Genomic DNA, 26,260 nt, shown 5'->3' on the forward strand with positions numbered 1-26,260 from the left:
ACTCAGTTGAGCAGAGCTCACAGAGTATATTAAGTTTGATAGGATAACGGTTGGTTGTACATATATAAAGGAATCGAGATAGATATAGACTTCCATATATCAAAATAATCAGGATCCAAAAAAAATTTGATTGAGCCATGTCCGTCCGTCCGTCCGTCCGTCCGTTAACACGATAACTTGAGTAAATTTTGAGGTATCTTGATGAAATTTGGTATGTAGGTTCCTGAGCACTCATCTCAGATCGCTATTTAAAATGAACGATATCGGACTATAACCACGCCCACTTTTTCGATATCGAAAATTTCGAAAAACCGAAAAAATGCGATAATTCATTGCCAAATGCGGTTAAAGCGATGAAACTTGGTAGATGGGTTAACGTTATGACGCAGTATAGAAAATTAGTAAGATTTTGGACAATGGGTGTGGCACCGCCCACTTTTACAAGAAGGTAATTTAAAAGTTTTGCAAGCTGTAATTTGGCAGTCGTTGAAGATATCATGATGAAATTTGGCAGGAACGTTACTGCTATTACTATATATGTGCTAAATAAAAATTAGCAAAATTGGATGAAGAACACGCCCACTTTTAAAAAAAAATTTTTTTTTAATTCAAATTTTAACAAAAAATTTAATATCTTTACTGTATATAAGTAAATTAAGTCAAAATTCAACTCCAGTAATGATATGATGCAACAAAATACAAAAATAAAAGAAAATTTCAAAATGGGCGTGGCTCCGCCCATTTTCATTTAGTGTGTCTAGAATTTTTTTAATGCCATAAGTCGAACAAAAATTTACCAATCCTTTTGAAATTTGGTAGGAGCATAGATTCTATGACGTTAACTGTTCTCTGTGAAAATGGTCGAAATCGGTAGAAGCCACGCCCAGTTTTTATACACAGTCCACCGTCTGTCCTTCCGCTCGGCCGTTAACACAATAACTTGAGCAAAAACCGATATATCTTTACTAAACTTAGCCCACGTACTTATCTGAACTCACTTTATCTTGGTATAAAAAATGGCCGAAATCCGACCATAACCACGCCCACTTTATCGATATCGAAAATTACGAAAAATTAAAAAAATGCCATAATTCTATACCAAATACGAAAAAAGGGATGAAACATGGTAACTGGTTTAGTTTATTGACGCAAAATATAACTTTGGAAAAAACTTTGTAAAATGGGTGTGACACCTACCATATTAAGTAGAAGAAAATGAAAAAGTTCTACAAGGCGAAATCAACAGGCCTTGGAATCTTGGCAGGAATACTGTTAGTGTTATTGAATATATAAATAAATTAGCAGTACCCGACAGATGATTTTCTGGATCACCTGATCCACATTTGGTCGATATCGCGAGAACGCCTTCACATATACATCTAAGGGCCACTCGCTTTTAAAACCCTCATTAATACCTTTAATTTGATATCCATATCGTACAAACACATTCTAGAGTCAACCCTGGCCCACCCCAATGGCGATATCTCGAAAAGGCGTGCACCTATAGACCTAATGCCCACTCCCTCTTAAAATGCTCAGTAACACCTTTCGTTTGATACCCATATCGTAAAAACATTCTAGAGTCACCCCTGGCCCATCCTAATGGCGATATCTCGAAAAGGCGTCCACCTATAGACCTAATGTCCACTCCCTCTTAAAATGCTCAGTAACACCTTTCCTTTGATACCCATATCGTACAAACATTCTAGAGTCACCCCTGGCCCACCCTAATGGCGATATCTCGAAAAGGCGTCCACCTATAGACCTAATGCCCACTCCCTCTTAAAATGATCAGTAACACCTTTCGTTTGATACCCATATCGTACAAACATTCTAGAGTCACCCCTGGCCCACCCTAATGGCGATATATCGAAAAGGCGTCCACCTATAGACCTAATGCCCATTCCCTCTTAAAATGCTCAGTAACACCTTTCGTTTGATACCCATATCGTACAAACATTCTAGAGTCACCCTTGGTCAACCTTTATGGCGATATCTCGAAAAGGCGTCCACCTATAGAACTGAGGATTACTCCCTTTTAAAATACTCATTACCACCTTTCATTTGATACCCATATCGTACAAACACATTCTAGAGTCACCCTGGCCCACCCTAATGGCGATATCTCGAAAAGGCGCCCACCTATAGACCTAGTGCCCACTCACTCTTAAAATGCTCAGTAACACCTTTCGTTTGATACCCATATCGTACAAACATTCTAGAGTCACCCTTGGTCCACCTTTATGGCGATATCTCGAAAAGGCGTCCACCTATAGAACTAAGGATTACTCCCTTTTAAAATACTCATTACCACCTTTCATTTGATACCCATATCGTACAAACACATTCCAGAGTCACCCCTGGCCCACCCTAATGGCGATATCTCGAAAAGGCGTCCACCTATGGACCTAATGCCCACTCCCTCTTAAAATGCTCAGTAACACCTTTCGTTTGATACCCATATCGTACAAACACATTCTAGAGTCACCCCTGGCCCACCCTAATGGCGACATTTCGAAAAGGCGTCCACCTATAGACCTAATGCCCACTCCCTCTTAAAACGCTCAGTAACACCTTTCATTTGATTCCCATATCGTACAACTAGAGACACCCCTGGTGCACCTTTATGGCGATATCTCGAAACGGCGTCCACCTAGGGAACTAAGGATCACTCCTTTTCAAAATACTCATTAACAGCTTTCATTTGATACCCATATCGTACAAACATATTCTAGAGTCACCCCTGGTCCACCTTTATGGGGATTTCTCGAAAAGGCGTTCACCTATAGAACTAAAGCCCATTCCCTTTTAAAATACACATTATCACCTTTCATTTGATACCCATATCGTACAAACACATTCTAGAGTCAGCCCTGGTCCACCTTTATGGCGATATCCCTAAATGGCGTCCATCCATAGAACTATGGCCTACTCTCTCTTAAAATACTCTTTAATACCTTCCATTTGATACACATGTCATACAACCACATTCCAGGGTTACCCTAGGTTCATTTTCCTACATGGTGATTTTCCTTATTTTGTCTCCATAGCTCTCAACTGAGTATGTAATGTTCGGTTACACCCGAACTTAGCCTTCCTTACTTGTTTTTAATCAAATTAAATTAAGTATGTTCAAATCAAATGAAACTTCTTTGAAATCAAATGAAACTTTTATCAAATCAAATGAAACTTTTTCAACCAAGTGAGACTTTTTCAAGTCAACGGTAACTATTTTCAAAGCAAATGAAGCTTTTTTCAAAACAAATCAAACTTTTTGTAATCATGTAAAACTTATTTCAATTCAAATTAAACTTTCTTCGTACCAAAAGAAACTATTATCATTTGAAATGAGACTATTTTGTGAAGTGTGAGATCTAAGGGTGTTGAACCTTGCTTTGACATCTAAAAACCATTGGGCTTTTAAATGTGTTCTGTGGTAGATTCAAAGAAATTCGAAACAGGTGTCCAGTAAAAAAATATCAGCTTCTACCAAAAATATTAAGAGTTACCTCATCGTGGTTTTTGAATTTCTAGGATCAACAAAAAAAATTTAAGACGATATTGACTAATTTAAAATGGAAATAACTGTGAAAGTCGTCACATACACAGTGAGAATAAAATAAAGGCATTGATTTTATGGGAAATTTTAAACTACGGTTAAAATTGATTTGAGTTTAACTTTGTTCGAATACAAATTTATTTGGAACAGGATGAAATTCCCATATCACCTTTTCTTTGTTTGAGCAATCACGTCTCTGACATAGCCCGCGGGCCAAGCAAAAATCTCTGTACTGAATATTTCATACTTTAATTTCAGTTCATAATTCATTCTTTTTTAAACGAGTTATTCTTTTTTTATTCCTCACTTTCTTCACAGTCGGACATTGTTCATCAGTCCGTTTATGAGCTAGTCCATTCCGAAGATCGTGAAGAGCTGCAACGACAGCTTTTGTGGAATTCATTTCTTCCTGCCGATATGTCAACTATACAATTGGCCGATACATTAGCGCCCGATAAGTCGCTCTATTTGGAGCGTAGCTTTACAGTGAGATTTCGTTGTCTGCTCGATAATACCTCCGGTTTCTTGCGGCTGGACATACGTGGACGTATCAAAATTCTACATGGCCAAAATCGTAAAACAGAGGAGCCACCATTGGCCCTTTTTGCATATTGTACCCCGTTTGGACCGCCGAGTCTTTTGGAGATACCACACAAAGAGAACATGTTCAAGTCCAAGCATAAATTGGATTTTTCACTTGTCTCCATGGATCAACGGTAAGTACATAAATATTTGAAAGTTGGTTGCTTAAATATGAATATAATTTTATTGTGGTTTTTTTTTGTTGATAAATGCCATCGTTTTAGTGGGAAGCACGTTTTAGGTTACTCTGATGCTGAACTAGTCAATATGGGCGGTTATGATTTGGTGCATTACGATGACTTGGCTTATGTGGCCAGTGCGCATCAGGAACGTGAGTAGACGGTTTTCGTGTGATAAGAAATTTTATTTTGACTTTTTCCCTATCCTTTCTTTGTTTTAGTATTAAAAACTGGCGCTTCCGGCATGATTGCTTATCGTTATCAGAAGAAGAATGGTGAATGGCAGTGGCTGCAAACGAGGTTTGTATTCGAAATGAGCTAAGTGTAGTTCTTAAGGTCTTGATATAAATACTTTCTGAGTAGCTTTAATGGTAATCTGAACCTTTTTATGTTTCTTAAGATTAATCTTTACGTTAAGAATGTTAGATTAGACTACGTTGACAACAGTTCTCCACTTAAAGGACAGCTGATACCTTTTCTGATCCGTTGTGTTACCATATCCTCTCCACGGCACCGTAGCGTGGCAACAATTAGGCTACGAATAAGATACAGTACGTCAATCTTGGTATTTTCCAAGATGGATTGTGATCGAGATATTCACGACTAGTCTTCGGAAAGGCACCCACAGCTGAGGCTGTGTATATCAAAGATCCCCCATGGATTCTCATTGGGCAGCGCCAATAACAATAGATAGATGAGCTTTTGTAAGCCCCAACAGCTCCTCCGAGCGCTTGAAGTCATCAACTGGCCAGGAGGACCAATACACGGTAAGAGGTAGTGTCAGCGCAGCGCTAGCTCGAAACTGACCTGCCCAAAATCAGATAGCAACTGACCAGCAGATATGTTCAGTGCCCCAGTAGCTGCCCGAGCCAGGAGCTCTGCCTGTCAGTTGCGAGGGAGTTCCTTATGCACTGGCACCCAGAGAATGTCTATCAAAAAATAGTTAAGTGTCACCGCTAGTGAGGTCGAGGAATCCCTCACAGACATCGACCTCACAGTGGAAGAGCTTGGCACTTTGACAGCGCCTGATTATTTAAGTAAATGTTAAACTGGCTAACAGTTACAGCGGCGATCTACCGCAACCTTTATAGTGGCGACGTCCGCCTGGAGGACACTGTAGTGATTGGGCTGGCGATTTTCCAGATGACAACTAGCCCCTGGCAGAGTATTATCAAAGTACTTAACAGACCACGACATCCAGGCAATCCTGACAAATGTTGCTCGGTGTATTCGCATATTTTGCCCTGGCAAGAGTTGGCAAGTCATCGGCATAAGCAGCCACTTGGCAGCTCCTACCATCAGGGTTATGAGACAAGTAGTTCGTGTTCGTGTACCCCTTCTCACCTTTCTTTGAGTTGTTTCTCCCCCCACTCCACCGCAGCACACAAAATACGATTCACACCATTTAGGTGGTCCTTTCGATTGCGGTTGGTAGACCAATGTTAAAGGTCCCTTCGATATCAAGAAAGCCACCCAGCACAAATTTTTTGGCCCTCGAGGGACCCCTCTATCGGTTTGGCTATAGAATGAAAAGTCATTTTCGTACATCTAAACTAACAATAGGCGTGTTGATATGTCGAGAATTGTCTCGTTAATATCAGTCATGCATTGCAACTAGGATAGGCAGATTGGTCTAAAGTCTTTGAGAGAGGCATGGTAGCTTTTATAGCTCAACCCAGATAGCTGACATATATGGAAGCCAGTCAGCTGCAAAAAAAACCCCAAATATCCCTAAAGTTGATGCACTCAACTCATATTAAATGCCTTTCGCGACGAAGCGCGGTTTTAACCTCACCAAGATAGTATGAGTAGAAAAGCGACCATGAACCAATTTTCGATTTGCCCATAACTACCCTTTTTTCAGAAGCTTACAGAGGTGTACTTTATTTATGTTTCAAGATATTGATGCCAATCGGGAGCACCATGGGAGATCAAGTCTTCCACCAACTGTATCTCTCAATTCAGCGGAAATCTACCCCTACGAAAGAAATAATTTCTCGGCCGAAGCGTCTTCGTCCATTCGCATAACATGAAGTAGTCAGCGACACCTTCGGGCTTTTATTCGTTGCATTATCTCCATATCTGCGTAAAGCTCATCATTATACCACCTTTGGTACTAGCCGAGGGGCACCACAGACAGGATCATAAATCTTGCACTTGTGCCTTTCAGTCTCAATTTTGTAGCCAGTCCAGGCAAAAAGTGTTAAGGAAATTTTTCCTAGGCCAAACATAAACTATCTTCGTAATGAACTTTCATAAGCTCTAGTCAAGCCGAGAGAAAGATTTTTAAATATAGTTTAAATATGATCGCATATCTCCTTGCTTTCATTCTAATCCTGTTTTAACTTCACAGCTCCCGCTTGGTCTACAAAAATTCCAAACCAGATTTTGTAATCTGCACGCATCGTCAGCTCATGGATGAGGAGGGTCATGATCTACTAGGCAAGCGTACAATGGACTTTAAAGTGAGCTACTTGGATACGGGTCTCGCGTCAACATACTTCTCGGAAGCAGATCAGCTGGTGGTACCGCCAAGCACCTCACCAAATGCGCTGCCACCACCAGTCACACCTACACGGCCAAACCGACGCTATAAAACGCAATTGCGTGATTTTCTCTCAACATGTCGGACGAAACGTAAAATGCAACAACAACCGCAACAAACGTCGCCGCTGGGACAGGTGAATGAATAACTTGAAATTACGAAACTTGTCTTCCTACTAAGCTTATAATTTCCATTTACAGGTCAACTCACCTGCGCCCGTAGTCGAATACCTGCCCGATCCGGCTGTGGCTGTCGCCGCTGCCTATTCCAATCTTAATCCCATGTACACAACCTCACCATATGCGACTGCCGCAGATAATATTTATATGGGCACATCAGTACATTCAACAAATTTTTATCCTGTCAACGAAAGTCTCTTCCATCAATATCGACTGCAGGGCGTGAGCAGCTATTACACGGATTATCACCATTCAGGTGCACCCGCTTCCGCTTATGTGACCAACGGCTTCCTGCCCTACGATGGTTATACAATCGCACCCAAAGATGACAAATGGCAGGATACGGGGAAATACTATAGTGGATATAGTAGCGGTTATGGTAGTCCCACATCGACGCCACAGGTGAGTCCTTGCTACTTTGGGGGACATTTTCACGCTCACAACAACAATATGTTGCACGATTCGTTGTAGCAAGTTCCGCTGAAGACGCCTAAATCCTCACCGCATATCATGGAAGTGGTTTCGTGCTCATCGGATGGACCATCGCCAATCGATAGCAGTAGTGGTGGTACCGCCGTGGCTGCTGCCTCCGCACAAGTGGCAAGCAGCATTGGCAGCAATGCAAATATAACAGCAAATGGCGGTGGTGGTGGTGCCGGTAACCATAGTGTTATCACGCCGAAACTGGAGTTAACCTCGACACAATCAGATCCTTATGAACGGCAAACGGTGCTAATGTGGGGTTCGCAATCAAGTGGCATACCAATCAATAGCATCAGCGGTGGCAGCAGTAGGCGGCATCACAGTAGCGCTGAACGTTCACCACAGCATACGCCACTCACAAATGGAATCAGTTATGCGCATAACAATAATAACAACGACAATGAGGTGGTGAGCGCTAAGTGGAATGGGAATGTGAGCTCAAAAGATGCTAAAAACGCAACTACACCAGATAGTTATCAACTGCAGCACGATGATTCGGGATTGTACTCGTCGTCCTCGCATACAACTTCACCGCAACAGCAAAATCAGGTGATACCAATAGCACAACAACAATCTTCGCAATCAACCCTACGTTCCAACGGAAATTCGGTGACTGAGCAACAGCTTTCCAATAACACTGTTGCACACCTAGCACAGCATACACATGCTCAACAACAGCAGCACTTACATATCCACACCCACGGACACATGCCACATACAGGTTGTAGTGGCTCTACCATGCCCTCTGCTGCAATAGTACCACTGCAGCACCAAGCACATGCAATATCAGCAGAAGTTGATCTGTCGTCCGCATCTGCTAGCGATGCAGCAGCAGCTGTTTCAGCAGCTCATCAGCATGCACACTCAACACACTCTGCGGTTGCGGCGACGGCAGCACACCACCACCCGCATCATCATCATCCACATGTTGCACACGCACATTCTCATCCACATCATCATCACCACCACCCTGCTCATCATCATCACGCGCATGCGCATGCCGCTCATGTGGCAGCAGTTGCAGCAAATGGTAGCGAGGTATGGAGTCCAGCCTACTCACAATACTCCCATTCATATTTTACATATCACCATCACCATCATCACCATGCCACTACCAACAATACAATACTTGGCACCGCAAGCTCTGCTTCTCCCACCACTTCCAGCACTGCACACGGTTCACACAGTATTTTAGCAGCTGCTGCTGCAACGCAGCATGCAGGAGGTGCTCTTTGAGCGTAGTATGTAAATTTAGAGAAAACGCATATTGAGTACTACAATAGTTATGAGTAGATTAATTGTAATGTATTGCTGCAGATCATTAGAAGGTCTCGTTGGTGAACGACTTGCAAAAACATATGAGAAAACTTCTAACAAATTCTAGAGCAACAACAAAAACTCGGTTATATAAGTTGGACTGTCTCATGATTATAAAAAACTAGGATAGCTAGTAAACAGTTCCATTATAGACAGGCAGCGTAGCGTGGCTACACTGAAGAGATTTGAGGAGGGAGCAGTAACCGAAGTGACGAATATTTACAAAGTCATTCCACGTTTTGGAAAAATTGTCTTCTTATTTTTTTCGTATCGATAAGGAGATTTCCCTACGGTTTTGGGGAGTTTTATCGAAGTTGATGTTCCTTAACTGGATAGTAATCCGGTACGTTCAGGAAATAGCATCATTAAGGTACTAGGCTGCCCATCGCCGGAGCTATTTGATATTACCTCCTTAAACCTTCTAGTTCATCTAATTCCCTATCTCTGTGAGCCGCCAGAGAGGTGCCAGGTAAATAAACTGGGTTCGCCACTAGTAGCTGAGTTGATAATTGGTTTAGAGAAGCAATAGTTTGCTATAGCAGAAAAGTTCTCAAAAGCGTTTTGATGTTAATTGTCTCGTTTATTCCTGGTCGGCGGCCGCCGTGGTGTGATGGTAGCGTGCTCCGCCTACCACACCGAAGATCCTGGGTTCACGCCTCGGGCAAAGCAACGTCAAGAAAGAAACAAGGGTTTTCAATTAGAAGCAAATTTTTCTAAGCGGGGTCGTCCCTCGGCAGTGTTTGGCAAACAGTCCGAGTGTATTTCTGATATGAAAAGTTGTCAGTGAAAACTCATCTGCCTTGCAGATGCTGTTCGGAGTCGGCATAAAACAAGTAGGTCCCGTCCCGCCAATTTGCAGGAAAAATTAAAAGGAGCACGACGCAAATTAGAAAAGAAGCTCGGCCTAAAATCTCTTCTTCTATTTTTTATTCCTGCAAACTTTTCCAAAATCGTTATACCTCTATTTACATGGCCTCTAGAGTTAACCAGCGATAGGTCAAGTTAAAGCAATTAAAAACAAGTTAAAAGGCACTGTTATCAAATTCCATTCAAACTCGAAAAGCAGGTCTGGCGTGATAAGGGTTGCGTGATTCTAAATCCTTTTTGATCATATGTATATGTAATACTTCTATATTGCTACAAAAAGCTAAATACATTCCCCAACATCAGAGTGCCGATATATTGCTGTTTACATGTTTTTGTTTTTTTATTCAATAATCGAATGTACCAAAATTTAAGTTTTTCTTTGTCAAACTTATACTGCTACAATCACAAACATTTTATAGGCTGTCTTGCTTTGTGTTCGCATCCAAAACACATTGCGAGCATTTTCTATTAGCAATATAGGAGTATTACATATATGTTTTTGATTTAAAATCCAACTTCAAATCAAAGATAATTTTTATTTTTTATTTGATTCGGCATCCAAATAAAAAATATTTTTTAATTGTTTTTTGTTTCTTCAGACGAATCAAAGATACTTTTTATTTTTTTTTTTTTACTCGGCGTCCAAATAAAAAATATTTTTATTTGTTATTTGATTCTTCAGACGAATGAAAGATAATTTTTATTTGTTATTTGGTTTCTCACCCAAATCAAAGATACTTTTTACACCTTTCATGCAAATGGCGTGGTACATTAAGTTTGGTCCGAATCTCAAAATTGTAAGCCCTTAAAAGGGAACAGATATACCCACCGACAAAAATACGGAAATAATCATGATGATGATCTCAATGTATTTAGCCATAAGTGGGTATATGTATATTGCTTTCTGGTTAGAACTGTGTCGGAACCGACCGGATAGGACCACTATAGTATATGTTCCTTGGCGAGCTTTCTGGGCTCTGATCCCTCTAGCCAAAAGAAGCTTTAGGCGCTCAGGAGCCGATTATCCTCCACAGCTTTGTTGTACTTTGGTAAATCCAATAAAGTTGCAAACGAGAATAACCGTTCAACCTGCGCTGAGGAAGGTAAAGCTGTGTAATATTTCAGAAAAAGTTCTTTTACTGCAAAAAAGTCATTAAGGTCATTAAGCGAAGTTGAAGTTTGATTGAAAAAGTGTCTGAACTCAGACTCCTCTTTTAATAACAAAGGAAAGTCTTCATTAAGTACATTATAGTCAACATCGCTGTCGAAATCAAAAAAAAAATCGTCCTTTTCATTTTTTCGGTGCTCGCTATTTGTCTCATTAACTACAAATAACCTTGGAATATATGATGCAGTTTCATCATTTCAAAATTTTATCCGAGTCCGCCACTCCTTTAAGGATGGACAATGGTCACACATAGCTCAAAATTAATTGATATACACGCGCACTTATTTGTATGTAGCACGTATCAAGTAAGAAGCATAAGATATCTTTCATTCAGATAGCGACCCAAATCGGAAAAACAAAAATTGTCTTTGATTTCCCTAAAGAACCAAATAACAAGTGAAAAGTATTTTTGATTTGGCTGAAGAATCAAATCACAAATAAAAAGTATCTTTTATTTGAATGCCGAATCAAATAAAAGATAAAAAAAATCTTTGATTTGAAAACATTTTCAAATAAAAAATACATTTTATTTTTAGATTCGTGATTCATTCAAATAAAAATCACGGAACCCTGGGCGTGATTGACTCACAAGGACAAACATGCGGCCAAATTATAGCTCTCACAATCGCGTAATAATCCGGAGATTAGGAGTTGAATACGGAATGAAGATAATCTTACCAAATGAAAACTAGGTGTTATAGATTTATTTGTGTATACCGATTTCGGAAATTTTTTGTTTAGTTATACCATATTCGCTTGCAATTTTTCTTTTTGTTACCGAGTTGGTTAAAGGTGAGAAGTTGCCATTGTTTTATATACTGTTCTTTATCGCACTAGTTTTTTCCAACTGTAGTACAAAATAATGCGGCTACAAGCAAGCGCTTATGATTTTTCGAATATGTTCAAGAGGAAAGTTGTCGTCAGTATCGGCTTCTCGCAAGATTCTTGAATCTTAGAACACTCGGCAGGCTCGTGACCTTGTCGACCTTTAATTTAATCGCTGTACACGCAGTATTATATAGAGCTTACGATTTCGTCTCAAAAACACGAGAAGCTTCCGAGCTTCGCGAGTATTTCAAGATTCGAAAATCTCGCGAGAAGCCCATCTCTCGATTCAACTAGTCTCGAAAGTCTCGCTTGTGTTCGAGAAGAACGAGGCTGTTCAATTTATACATACATAGGCAGCATTAGATTAAAAATGTAATTGAAGCAGCTTATATTCCAGATTTTTAGAGCACTATTTTCTGACCATTTCTGTTGGGTTTTTGTTTTTGTAAGCGGCTTTGCTGTAGCACTCAAGTCTGTTTTATGTTTTAATGTAGCTATATATGAAGACGTAAATATGTATGTAAGTGGGGACCTCGATAAATCACATATTAATGCAAATAACAAAAAGCTTATCTATAATTTTGTAGCTGTAAATGTTGATATTGTTGTTGTTGTTGTTATTGTTGCTATTACACCAAATTTAACTTAAAATGTTGTTGTAAAAAATGTGCAATGCACACGTCACTAGTAATTGTAACTCGAGCACTTAATACTCTATAAATATTTAACTTCCAACTCAACTACTAACAATGAAAATTTCTTACCTCCTTCAAAAACATTCAAACCCACTCAACGCCTAATAGATATTGCTCACTCCACACCAACAGCAACAACTGGAATTGCAACAGCTCAGCTACACCAATCAATTACAAATCCTGCCCGGTTGTAACTCAACCGCATCGTCCAGTTCATCACCACAGCGCCACTCGCCCAATGGTGGAAGCGGCACAGGCGCTGGCGCCACTCCAGCCGCTCGTGGCCAAATTGCACTAATAAATGGTAATAGCTCGTATGATGATGCAGACACTTCAGAAAGCATTAACAATGTTGCCTATCCTCCACCTCCAACACCACATCATCATCATCATCAACTGACCATCATAGCGCCAATTGTAATCACTCCTGCATCAATGGTGAATGGTGAAGGTGCATTAACACTGGGCGCAACGCTACAACCAATACATGCAAGCGAAGCAATAACAACAACAGCAGCATCAACCTTGAATTGTATTGATGTAAGCAGCAGTGCATTGAGGCACAATCTAACACATCATCATTCGGTCACTGCTACGCAGCATCATTCTTCACATTTATTATCGCACTCATCCCTGGCTTATGCGCCAAACGCTACATATTTGATAAGCGGCAATGGGGGCGCTGCTGTGATTAGTGGCGGGCTCAATGGTAATGGTGGTATCGGTAGTAACAGTATGAGTGACCATATAACGGCGAATGGTAATCCGTTGTGTTCGTTCTCAGAAGTAACGAATACGCTGCTGAATCAGTAGATGAAATTTAGAAAGATATAATAATACTTAGAGGTACTGGCTGGATTTTATAAATTCAAAAAGGATTGAAATCATATTGAAGAATAATATTGTTTCATTATCCAATATCGAAAGTACAGTTATACTTATAATTTTATATATATAATACTATCTGCTGCTACAAGCTAGGTACACTCCCAAACATCACAGTGTCTATATATTGTTGTATAAATGTTTTTGTTTTTTTATTCAATAATCCAATGTACCTTAAATTTTTCCTTGCCACACTTATGCTTCTCCAATCACAGAAACTTTGTAAGCTGTCTTTTTTTGATTTCGAATTCAAAATCCATTGCGAGCTTATTGGACTAGCAGTATAGGAGTATTACATATGAAGGGCTCAGAACCAAAAGGATCTAAGTGACATTTTTTTTTAAATTGAGTTATACCCATATTTGTATATTTAATATAGTGTCTATTTGTTGACAATGCGATCCAAGCCATTTTGGAAATTTTATTGCCATATATTTGCCAAGCCAAAAACGTACTAAATTTTATTGCATTAATGATTGGAGCCAAAAGGATCTAACTGCGCTCCTCCAAGCAATAAAATTTAATTGCTCGGCCGAAAGAACATGTAGAATTTTTTCGAGCATGCAGTCTTGTAGCCCGTTTAATTTTAGTACAATAAAGTGCTAAACTTAAGTTCGTAGGAAGTCTCGCTGATTTTTGGCAATTTTTTTTTCTGGATCCAAGCGCACTTAGACCCTTTTGGCTCCAAAAATTGTTGCAATAAAATATCGAACGTTGATTGCTCGGCCAAAAGAACATGCAGAATTTTTTCAAGTATGCAGTTTTGTAGCCCGTTTAATTTTAGTATAATAAAGTGCTAAACTTAAGTTCGTAGGAAGTCTCACTGATTTTCGGCAATTTTTTTTCTAGATCCAAGCGCACTTAGACCCTTTTGGCTCCAAAAATTGTTGCAATGAAATCTTAGTTTTGTGAAAAATTTCCCTAATTTATGGCAATTTTTTTCTTGAGTTATACCCCATAGGAATTTTTTAACGTAATTTTTTTTATATGGAAAAAAGTCCGAATCCTCGTAAGAAAAAAAAAATTGCCAAAAATCAGCGAGACTTTCTACAAACTTAAGTTTAGCACTTTATTATACTAAAATTAAGCGGGCTACAAAACTGTATACTTGAAAAAATTCTGCATGTTCTTTTGGCCGAGCAATCAACGTTCGATATTTTATTGCAATAATTTTTGGAAATTTTTCCAATAATTTTTGGAAATTTACAGTTATTTTCCATCTGCAGTAAACATCCTTTGAATTAGTTGACTAACTTCCATTCATTTAGAAAGGAATAATTTCAAACGCATTTACCCAGAATTTACAATAAGTAATTTACATTAACCTTAATTATCTCAATTCAACGTCGATGTTACTTAGATCCTTTTGGTTCTAAGCCCTTCATATATGATAAAAGTCATGATTTCAGTTTCGTTCTTAGTTGAAGCAAATAATTCATTCAAACCATAGATTTGTTAGATATGTAACACAATTTGTTGTTTAGAAGTATTTTTTTTAATACTTGGGCTGTCGTTTTGAAGGGCCCTTTTGAATTTGTGAAAAATTTCCTATATAAAAAAAAAAAACACTATTCTATATGTGTACATAGAATCTATGTCAAAGGTGTATTAATACATCCCAATTTCAATTGTTACCTTTCTCGAATAACCGTTGGTCGTTTTTTTAACTAATGGGCACAATTTTAATATAGGATTTTTGCTAGTAATCCAAGTTCCTCGTCAACAAAATTTTACAACTTTTAGTTTTGGAGTCGTCAGGTGTACTATTTGTTTTTGTTTTTTTCTGGTTTTACTGGCTTTATATTTCTCCGCAAATTTAAGTATGAAACTGTGGGATCTTGGAGCCCATTTTTGTTCCACTTCGTTGGAGTCTTGACTTGAAACACCCTTCAGAGCTGGACATTTTTCGGTCGACTTTATGTAATGCAAAGCAAACGATACAGCAATCGATCGACCCACGATTTTTGATAGCCGGCTATTTGCAATCAATACGTAACTTTAACGCAAATATATATATTCGTTTAGTTGTATCAAAGCCCTGAAACCCTGCGTAGCTACGAGTATGGATGTATTTGTATCTTTTGTTTGAAATAATAAAATTTTCCTTCGGTATTCGCAAAAAATTTTAAATATGTATTGAAATATACTTCAAACATTTTGAGTAACGTGATTCACACCCGTCTTGTTGATTCCTTAGCCTTTAGTTCGTAGCCTTTTCCGTATATTTCGATACTTTAACTTGAAATGCCATAACTTTGAATTCCAAATGAAGCATTCGCTACCCACTCGCCAATTACTTTGGTAGCAGCCAATAAGCAGATGCTTTTGTTCGTTTGTCTAGACTTTCTTTTAGATCCAATAACTTTCCAATAAGCATTAGATAAGATGTTTTAGTGTATTTCGCGACATATTTCGCACTCAAATTTGTTCATGGAATTTTCAGCATGTACTTCAGAGCAAACGACGAATTGGAAAGTGAACTACGAAAGAAAGGTGTCGTAAGATAATGTAGGCCATTCGACCAAAAAAAGGAGCTTATATTATATTTAAACTTGCCTGAAATACGTATTTCCAAATTAGTCATTTGAAAGCGTTTACGTTAACCAAGTTCGCATTTCGCTTAATCTTTCCTGCAAGCGTCGACTACTAGTCTACCAATTCGTCGCAAGGAAATGCACTGACGTGATTGATTAAACGATGTTACAATAAAAAAATAAAAACTATCATAATATAAGTTTCTGATAGAATAGTCAGTTTGCCTTCAAAAAATTAGTAGAAACTGCTTTTTATAACTCTAATACAGTACTAAAATTATAATACGTCGTTTAACCAATATGCTCTTGCGGGGTTTATTTTAGTAAGGAAATGTCTGTGAATCGATTGGTGGATCGCATTTGCAGGAAGGAGAAGGGTTAAGTTGAGAAATGTCAGCGCCCAACGCGGCGAAGATCGTCGTCGCCCGGCATTGTGTTTACAACTTAACCACCTCTCAAAACACGTTAGGTTATTGTCAAAGAGTGACATCATTGCTAAATAAAACAAACTGCCAGAATCAGCTGTAAACAAAAACAAATATGATGTATCATGTTTGTAACTGCTAAACATATCAAAGCATTTTAAGCAGTAATTTGAAAAAAAGGAAGAAAAGTGTAACGCCGAAATTTATTTAGCTATGTCCGTCCGTCTGTCCGTAAACACGATAACTTGAGTAAATTTTAAGGTATCTTAATGAAATTTGGTATGTAAGTTCCTGGGTACTCATCTCAGATTGCTATTTAAAATTAACGAAATCGGAATATAACCACGCTCACTTTTTCGATATCGAAAATTTCGAAAAACCGAAAAAGTGCGATAAAGACAGATAAAGCGATGAAACTTGGTAGGTGGGTTGACCCTATGACGCAGAATAGAAAATTAGTAAAATTTTGGGCAACGGTAATTTAAAAGTTTTGCAAGCTGTAATTTGGCAATCGTTGACGATGTCATGATGAAATTTGGCGGGAACGTTACTCCTATTACTATATGCTCAATGAAAATTAGCAAAATCGGAGAACGACCACGCCCACTTTTAAAAAAAAAATTTTTTTTAAGTCGAATTTTAACAAAAAATTTAATATCTACACAGTATATAAGTAAATTATGTCAACATTCAACTCCAGTAATGAAATGATCTCACAAAATACAAAAATAAAAGAAAATTTCAAAACGGTCGTGGCTCCGCCCTTTTTCATTTAATTTGTCTAGAATACTTTTAATGCGATAAGTCGAACAAAAATTTTCCAATCCTCGTGAAATATGGTAGGGGCCTAGATTCTATGACGATAACTGTTTTCTGTGAAAATGGGCGAAATCGGTTGTAGCCACTCGGCCGTTAACACGATAACTTGAACTCGCTAACTTCTGAACTCGCTCTATCTTGGTATAAGAAATGGCCGAAATCCGACCACGCCAACTTTTTCGATATCGAAAATTTCGAAAAATGAAAAAAGTTCCATAATTCTTTACCAAATACATAAAACGGATGAAACATGGCTTTTTGACGCAAAATATAACTTTAGAAAAAACTTTGTAAAATGGGTGTGGCACCTACCATATTAAGTAGAAGAAAATGAAAAAGTTCTGCAGGGCGAAATCAAAAGCCCTTGGAATCATAGCAGGAATAGTGGTCGTGGTATTACATAGGCACCCGACAGATGATGTCAGCCTGAGTCACCCTGGTCCACGCTTTGGTCAATATCTCGAAAACGCCACATATACAATTAAGGGCCACTCCCTTTTAAAACCCTCACCCTCAACCCTTTAATTTGATACCCATACCGTACTAACACATTATAGAGTCGCCTTTATGGCGATATCTCGAAAAGGCGTCCACCTATAGAACTAAGGCCCACTCCCTTTTAAAATACTCTATAATACCTTTCATTTTATACCCATGTCATACAATCACATTTCAGAGTTACCCTAGGTTCATTTCCCTACATGGTGATTTTCCCTTATTTGACAAAGGATGAAGGAAAATCGTTACAAAAAACGTCACCCTAGGTCTACAAGTTGGTCGATATTTCCCAAACGTATGTGATATGGAAGTAAAAACCACTTATAAATCATCTACGAAATCCTACGAAACCAACGCAGCTAAGCTTTCGCTGAGTATGTAAAGTTCGGTTCACCCGAACTTAACCTTCCTCACTTGTTTCATTTATCTTCGTTTCATGCGATATTAAAAGCAACAACAACACTACCAGCGGCAAGATTTCAGCTAATTTAGAACCATATTTTGCTGGTTTAAAGAGACCTTCAAATCTTACCCCACTTTGATATAATTGCTTGGTAACACTTCATCACTTTTAAAAACCAATATTCGCATGTGAACTAACTGACAATCCCGACATATACTTGGGCAATTCACAAGATTTGAGTCGTTTCCATGGTTTCCAACATAATATTTGATTTAAACATAAATACCGCGAATAGGAGACCTTGTGAATTGCCAACTGTTTTATTGAACTAGCAGAATGCAAGCTGAGTAAAACCGCTCAACACACTTATTTGAGTTGAACTCTTGCAAGCTCTAATGGCTCTCTGAGACTTAAAACAACATCACATTGGCTCCGTTTGGCTCATAACAACAAACAACTTGATTGATCAATACTACTACGGCGAAGGAATTATTTATATTTGTTTTTGTTCGTGAAAGCACTTATTGTATTGGAATTTTTATTGATTGTGTATTGCTATGGCTGCGTTAGCAGGATTCCTTGAGCACTCTAGCTATATAACTTTGAACGTTAGTGTTGTAGATACAACCAAAGAAATATGCTTAAAAGAATACAATTTTGCAATGAAGAGGAATAGGTGTGGAAATGCCAATTTGTTAATAAAAAACAATCACTTAAGGTAATAGTCTAGTTGAGTATTTATAATAATAGTCTAGAGTAGTATTTAGTAATAGTCTAGAGTAGTATTTTTCTTTTCCGCCTTCGGATTATTAATACTGATGTCAATACGCGTCTTTTGACACCTCTCTCGATATTTTTGGCAGCGTACTCAACTAGACTTCCTCAACTAGACTTTTACCTCACTTAACTTGTAAAAGTAAACAAAAAAATTTTCTAGAGGTTGTCATTACAAAAAAGCAATTTAATATTTTATTTTATTATATAACTATGCAATATTGTACTATAAAAGCATATACATAAAAATGTAAATATACATATTTATGTAAACAATATTTAAAAAAATATGTAGGAAGACGTAAATAATACTACAAAATTTTTTAATAAATTTAGCAACTACAATTTAATACTACAAAAAATGTAAAAAAAATTGTAGAAATAAATAATTTAATGAAATTAATTTTCATAAGATAAGTAAAAAGTTTCCTATTGCTTTAGCGTTAGTTTAACATATTAATAATAGCTATATTAAAAAAAAATTAGCAAGCAACTAGCAACACAAACTACGTAAATATTATATAAACCATGTAATTTATTTCAATATCTAGTCGCTAAAATTTACTATTAAAATGTTTGTAAAATATTATTATGAAAACTAATATTAAAGAAAAGAAAAAGTAAAATCCAAAATTAAACAAACAATTAAAAATTCAGCTCTAAAATTGTACATAAAAGTTTAAGTATAAGATTAATTATCAAAAAGTATAGCCAGAAAAAAATTATTTCCCAATTCTCTTAACACATTGAGAGCTAATGCACCGCCAGTGATACATTTGAACGTAAAGATGATTTTTGTATTCCAACAATCATCAGTGATAAACTCGTCTTCAGCGTTTTGAAATTATTGTACATAAATATAATGAAACATACATATCTCAAATAGTTAAAGTAATAAACTGGTTTACAACAAACATGGGCACCGGATGACACTATACAATCCCTACGTGGAATCACTCACTACACCTTTTCCAATTTAAGTTCAGAAAATTAAAATTCAAGTTCAGTTTCCAATTTAAATTCAGAAATTTTCAATTCAAATTCAGAAAGTTACAACTTAAGTTCAGAATTTCAAATTTAAGTTCGGAAAATTATAATACAAGTTCAGAAAATTACAATACAATTTCAAAAAGTTACGATTCAAGTTCAGAAAATTACGATTCAAATTCAGAAAATAACAATTCCAGTTCTGAAAATTTGTCAGGTAATAATTTGATACATGGATATGCCCCCAGCTGGTTGGGGGGTTAGAATATACTCGCGGTAGGAATGCCTGTCGTAAGAGGCGACTAGAATACCAAATCGATTCAAGGGTTTGTGTAGCGCAACCCTTTCAAGGGGTTGCCACCGCAATATGTAGCTTCTCCAACCCAATTATCAACCTCACCTATCCGTGGCGAATCCTGTTTCATTAACAGCCTAGTCTCTGGCGACCCCGAACTCGTCATGGATCTAGGGTGTGGGAAGGCGGAATGGTCTAGAAGGTCGCATGTGGTCATACCAAATCGTTGCCGAGATGGTCGGGCTTGATACCGGAACGCACCGAATCTGCATCTGGCAACGGACCATCAACATCGATAACACTCCCCAAGGCCTTCGGGGAGTGTCCTTATCGCTGCAACCACAACAACACACATGGATATGAAAGCCCACAAACTGTTAAGGAAGCATGGGACTTCTTGACTCATTAAATCATTTTTGCTCCCGTGAAGGAGATAGCGAAGAAAAAAACCTCTCCCTCTCTTCCACTCATAAGAGGTCAAATACAAGGCCATCAAGCTGTATTCTTAGGTGCACAAGCATTGATCTTCATTGAGTATGGCAGCAGTGACGACGGAGATATGACCGCTTACACAGTCAAAGGAGTGTTCACACTCCCCCAAGTAACGTTTAGGTACTGTGTGCACAGATCAAGTCCTCCACCTACTTCTCGAAACTCAGTGGAGGTCTCTCCCTTCCACTGCTTCCAAACTGCGGTGCCGACTGAAGTACTTTCATGGCCTCCGTTTGATTTCTAAGATCGGGATGTACACACCTTGGAGAAAACTTGGGGTACAATTTCAAGCCACCATTGTCAACGAAGCATCATCACTTCCGCAAGTAACATATATATAAGTATTACATTGCGTATATGAATCATATATATAATCACCCTATTCTGCATTTCGACTTGGATTGGAATTTTTTCGATTTGGCAACTTTGGTATTCTGTGTTCCAATCTCTTTCGATCCAACTTCGAATCGTTCGATTTTGTGTATTCTGCATTTCGATCGTAGTTCCGTTTTTCTAAGTTGCAAATTTGTTGGCGGAAAAATATTTTATTTTTATTTTTTTATTAATTTATAACAGAATTTTAACAAAACTTGTCGAGAAACGTAAAAGGCTTGATGGTGATTGTTTTTTATATGTTTCCAACACAAGTGCAGTATGAGACGTTAGCTAATTTAATAGCAACAAAGCGGGAAATGATGACTCCTGGGAAACCAGCCTTCGCATAAAATTCTTGCTTCGCTTGTATTTTCTCCTCTTCACTTTGTTCAAATGTTATCCCCTGAGGGCATAATTTTGGTTGCATTACATCCAGAAACGTAGACAGTGACTTTGACACTGTTGACTCTCCCATTCCTACATTATAATCCCCCATATTCCATGCTCGTAACTGCCTTCTGCAAAAAATCTGAAAGTAGCTACTACAATATTAAGGGCAGATGTCGATGCCGAAGTCCTTGGACGAATTTGCCCCGCAAATGTATCTAACACATACTTGAAAGCATCCTTATTAAGCCGAAAGTTTTTTTTGAACCTAAATAAGAAAATAAGTCATTAAACTTTCCCACTTTTAAGTTCAATTTATTACAATTCGTCACTCATCTCAAATGGATTACAAAAATCTCGCAATATTTGCCTTTCCATTCTCGCCTGGCCATTTTCGTATGCGTTGCTTTCCAACTCCACAAATAATGCCGTGGCTATTGATTCCATTATATTAAAAATAAATAAATGTAAGGCGCGATAACCTCCGAAGAGATCTAAGGCCGAGCTTCTCTTCCAATTTGCGTCGTGCTCCTCTTGATTTTTCCCTACAAATTGGCCGGACGGGACCTACATGTTTTATGCCGACTCCGAACGGCATCTGCAAGGCAGATGAGTTTTCACTGAGAGCTTTTCATGGCAGAAATACAATTGGACCGCTTGCCAGACACTGCCGAGGGGCGACCCCGCTTAGAAAAATTTTCTTCTAATTGAAAAATCTTATTTCTAAAATTTTGATGTTGCTTTGCCCGGGAGTTGAACCCAGGGCATACGGTGTGATAGGCGGAGCACGCTACCATCACACCACGGTGGCCGCCATTATATTAGACAGCTATAATTTGTGTCTGTTCATTGGGTCCAGTTATATGCCAAAGCAAGCTGCCGGAGTAGAGGAAGGTAAAGCGAAAACGTAAACAGTCCTTGCGGAAAGAATAAATAAATCTTTATAAAGCATTTTAGGCCACTGCAATGAAATTAAAAAAAAAATAAAAAAAAGATAAGGTCAGCTATAATCGTGCAGGAATCCGTTTTAACAAAACTTGGTGGCCACGGCAGGGAATTGGCTAAAAGAACGACAAAAAGAGACTTACAATTATAAAAGCACTTCGCTCAAAAAAATATAACACTGCGGCAATATATTCTATTGCTTTTTTTTGTACAAGATGGCGTTGATAATAACATATAAACGTTTTTCAGTGTTTTTTACAAATTTTCTTTAATTTATTTTGTTCCAATGTTCACACATTCCGTACAAACAGCTGATTTCGAAAAATTATTTGCTCTTCCTCTTCTCGTTACAATTCCGTCGTAATACCCAACTTCGATTAAAGCGGAGCGTAGAACGGGAACGTAATCGAAATGCAGAATAGGGGTGAATACTTCTATATCAATACCTTCCTATCTTCCTAATGTGCAAATTTTCTGGCAATCATTCACCCCTATTCTGCATTTCGATTACGTTCCCGTTCTACGCTCCGCTTTAATCGAAGGTGGGTATTCTGCATTGCGACGGAATTGTAACGAGAAGAGGAAGAGCAAATGATTTTTCGAAATCAGATGTTTGTAGAGAATGTGTGAACATTGGAACAAAATAAATTAAAGAAAATTTACAAAAAACACTGAAAAACGTTTATATTTCATTATCCACGCCATTTTGTACTAAAAAAAAGCAATAGAATATATTGCCGCAGTGTTATATTTTTTTGAGTGAAGTGCTTTCATAATTGTAAGTCTGTTTTTGTCATTCTTTTGGCCAATTCCCTGCCGTGGCCACCAAGTTTTGTTAAAACGGATTCCTGCACGAATATAGTTGACATTTTCTGAATTTTATGGATGCTAATTTCATTGCAGTGGCCTAAAATACTTTATAAAGGTTTATTTATTCTTTCCGCAAGGACTGTTTACGTTTTCGCTTTACCTTCCTCTACTACGGCACCTTGCTTTGGCATATAACTGGACCCAACGAACAGACACAAATTATAGCTGTCTATTATAATGGAATCAATAGCCGCGGCATTATTTGTGGAGTTGGAAAACAACGCATACGAAAATGGCCAGGCGAGAATGGAAAGGCAAATATTGCGAGATTTGTGTAATCCATTTGAGATGAGTGACGCATTGTAAGAAATTCGACTTAAAAGTGGTCAAGTTTAATGACTTATTTTCTTATTTAGGTTCAAAAAAAAACTTTCGACTTAATAAGGATGCTTTCAAGTATGTGTTTGATACTTTTGCGGGGCAAATTCGTCCAAGGACTTCGGCATCGACATCTGCCCTTAATATTGTAGTAACTGCTTTGAGATTTTTTGCAGAAGGCAGTTACCAGCATGGAATAAAATAAAAATAAATGTAAGTCGCGATAACCTCCGAAGAGATCTTAGGCCGAGCTTCTCTTCCAATTTCCGTCGTGCTCCTCTTGGTTTTCCCTACAAATTGGCCGGACGGGACCTACATGTTTTATGCCGACTCCGAACGGCATCTCCAAGGCAGATGAGTTTTTACTAAGAGCTTTTCATCGCAGAAATACACTCGGAGCGCTTGCCAAACACTGCCGAGGGGCGACCCCGCTTAGACAAATTTTCTTCTAATTGAAAAACCTTAGATATTTCTAAAATTTTGATGTTACTTTGCCCGGGGTGTGAACCCAGGGCATACGGTGTGGTAGGCGGAATACGCTACCATCACACCACGGTGGCCACCAGCATGAAATAGGGGCGGATTATAATGTAGGAAGGGGAGAGTCAACAGTGTCAAAGTCACTGTCTATGTTTCTGGATGTTATGCAACCCAAATTATGCCCTCAGTGGATAACATTTGAACAAAGTCAAGAGGAGAATATACAAGCGAAGCAAGAATTTTATGTGAAGGCTAGCTTCCCAAGAGTCATCATATCCCGCTTTGTTGCCATTAAATTAGCCAACGTCTCATACTGCACTTGTGTTGGAAACATATAAAAAACAATCATCATGAAGCCTTTTACGTTTCTCAACAACTTTTACTACATTTTTGTTAAAATTCTGTTATAAATTAAGAAAAAAATAAAAATAAAATATTTTTCCGCCAACAAATTTGCCACTTAGAAAAACGGAACTACGATCGAAATGCAGAATACACAAAATCGAACGATTCGAAGTTGGATCGAAAGAGATTGGAACACAGAATACCAAAATTGCCAAAACGAAATAATTCCAAACCAAGTCAAAATGGAGAAGAGGGCTGATTATTTTCTGAAACTGTGCAAATGTGTGTTCTGCGCATGCGCGGGCTTTGTTGGTGTTAGTGAATTGTAGTAGCGTGTGTAAAAAAAGTATTAGGAGGGTGACAACGGGTCACTATCCCCTTTCCCCAACTTCTGCATACTAATTGTTATAAAATCTCAGTTTAGTCGATTAAACAATGAAAAGGCCAACAAATACAATACAAGGCTTGATGTATTTATTATTTAAACATGGGCTGAAGCCATACAAAGTACATAAATAGTAAAAAAAAGGCGAAGAATACATATATCTCAACAAGCATTTCTTTAAACGTTTTGAGTTTTTTAATGATGTAAATAATTGAAGTAAACAAAATATAAGTCTAGTGCTCACTGGCTGCTATGGGTGTTGAAATAATATCAATTTGTAAATTTTTTTCTAACATACTCTTTTTCGTCCGTGCTTTTTTTCGTTTGAAAAAACAAACGAATATCCAAATAAAAACTTATTACTTCCTTACATAGCTGTGTCCGGTGATTATTAAAGATGTCGTTGCTAAATAAATTTTCGATGGTTATGTGATCGTTCATGATACTATTGGAGAATGCATCACTTGTATTTTGAAAATTTGTATTTATTAAACTTAATTTTGCATTTCCAATTGGGCATGCCTTGAGAACTGGTCTTAAAGCTTTCTCTGACACTATACAAATATTACATACGTCCACAGATGGTGCGACAAACGGACCTTTATTTTTGTGCGCTGAAAGTAAATGCATTTCTTCACCTATCAATTACCCTTGATATGTGGAACATTTTATTTTCTTTTGTACCTTCATTTTCCTTTTTTGAACGAAATAGCCTAATGTACAATATTGATAGAAACAAGACGGCTTGTTGAAATATACATATATTTAAGCGCCTTTTTTACAAAAATTTAATGACAGCCTTGAGATTTTGTCTCCTCCTCTCGTTATATATCTGTACTGTAATGTTTGACAGGCTGCACAATTCAGTAGTAGTGATATAGAAGTGTTAAATATATGATATAAATTGGAAAAACTTTTGAAAAATAACACCCTACTTATAAATTTCTGAATTTGAATAGTAAATTTCTGAACTTAAACTGGAAAAGGTGTAGTGTCTATCGATCTTTTTTATATTTCTCACATTTTTTATCTACATTTTTTACCAAATACAACTAATAATAAAAATTTAAGAATTTAAAGAGCAGCTTCGCCAGAGGAAGTAGTCCAAAAATCTGCAACAAATTCTTGAATTAAAAGAAACTTCATAAAATCTCCACTTATTAACTTCTAGGGAATATCTTTTGATATTGATCTTGCCATTATTTGATTCAATTTCACCGAAACGCTTTCCTTTTGCACCCAAAAGGGGACACTAACGTATCTTCGATAGCAAACTCTGTAGCTTCGATCTCGGCCCCAAGTCAATAAATTAGTAGATCGTAACATAGGATCGAATAGAATGCGAAAGAAAATTAAAGGGTTTGAATGAATTTATTTATTTGACAAACCAGCGAGAGGAACCGGTAGCAATCCCGAAATTCCAATGAACAGGGATCCAGATCCCGATAGACATTTAACATGCAAATGCAACAACAATTGCATGCTAAATTTTTATCGGTATCTGGATCACTATCAATTGGAACTGGGGGTTTTGTACCGGTTTTTTTTTTTCAAACTAAAAAATGGCTTTTAAAATCAGTGAGCGCTCAAAGATAGGACTTGGATGGTAACATACATATCTTCTGCAAAAAAAAAACCAAT

The 26,260-nt window shown here is 37.8% G+C and overlaps 1 protein-coding gene across 1 annotated transcript in view; it reads left to right on the plus strand.

The window, feature by feature from the left end:
• The window catches only part of ss (spineless), a 268,611-nt gene extending 255,396 nt beyond the window's left edge, over positions 1-13,215 (plus strand). Inside the window, exons 5-11 of the mRNA XM_067759847.1 lie at positions 3,878-4,275; positions 4,366-4,472; positions 4,542-4,620; positions 6,674-7,001; positions 7,066-7,446; positions 7,516-8,565; positions 12,511-13,215. Coding sequence (XP_067615948.1) covers positions 3,878-4,275; positions 4,366-4,472; positions 4,542-4,620; positions 6,674-7,001; positions 7,066-7,446; positions 7,516-8,565; positions 12,511-13,215 — 3,048 coding nt within the window. The remainder of the gene's footprint in view (positions 1-3,877; positions 4,276-4,365; positions 4,473-4,541; positions 4,621-6,673; positions 7,002-7,065; positions 7,447-7,515; positions 8,566-12,510) is intronic.
• The last annotated feature ends 13,045 nt before the right edge of the window (positions 13,216-26,260 follow it).

This window comes from Eurosta solidaginis, chromosome 1 (assembly GCF_040869045.1).
Source record: "Eurosta solidaginis isolate ZX-2024a chromosome 1, ASM4086904v1, whole genome shotgun sequence".
NCBI classification, from domain to species: Eukaryota; Metazoa; Arthropoda; class Insecta; order Diptera; family Tephritidae; genus Eurosta; species Eurosta solidaginis.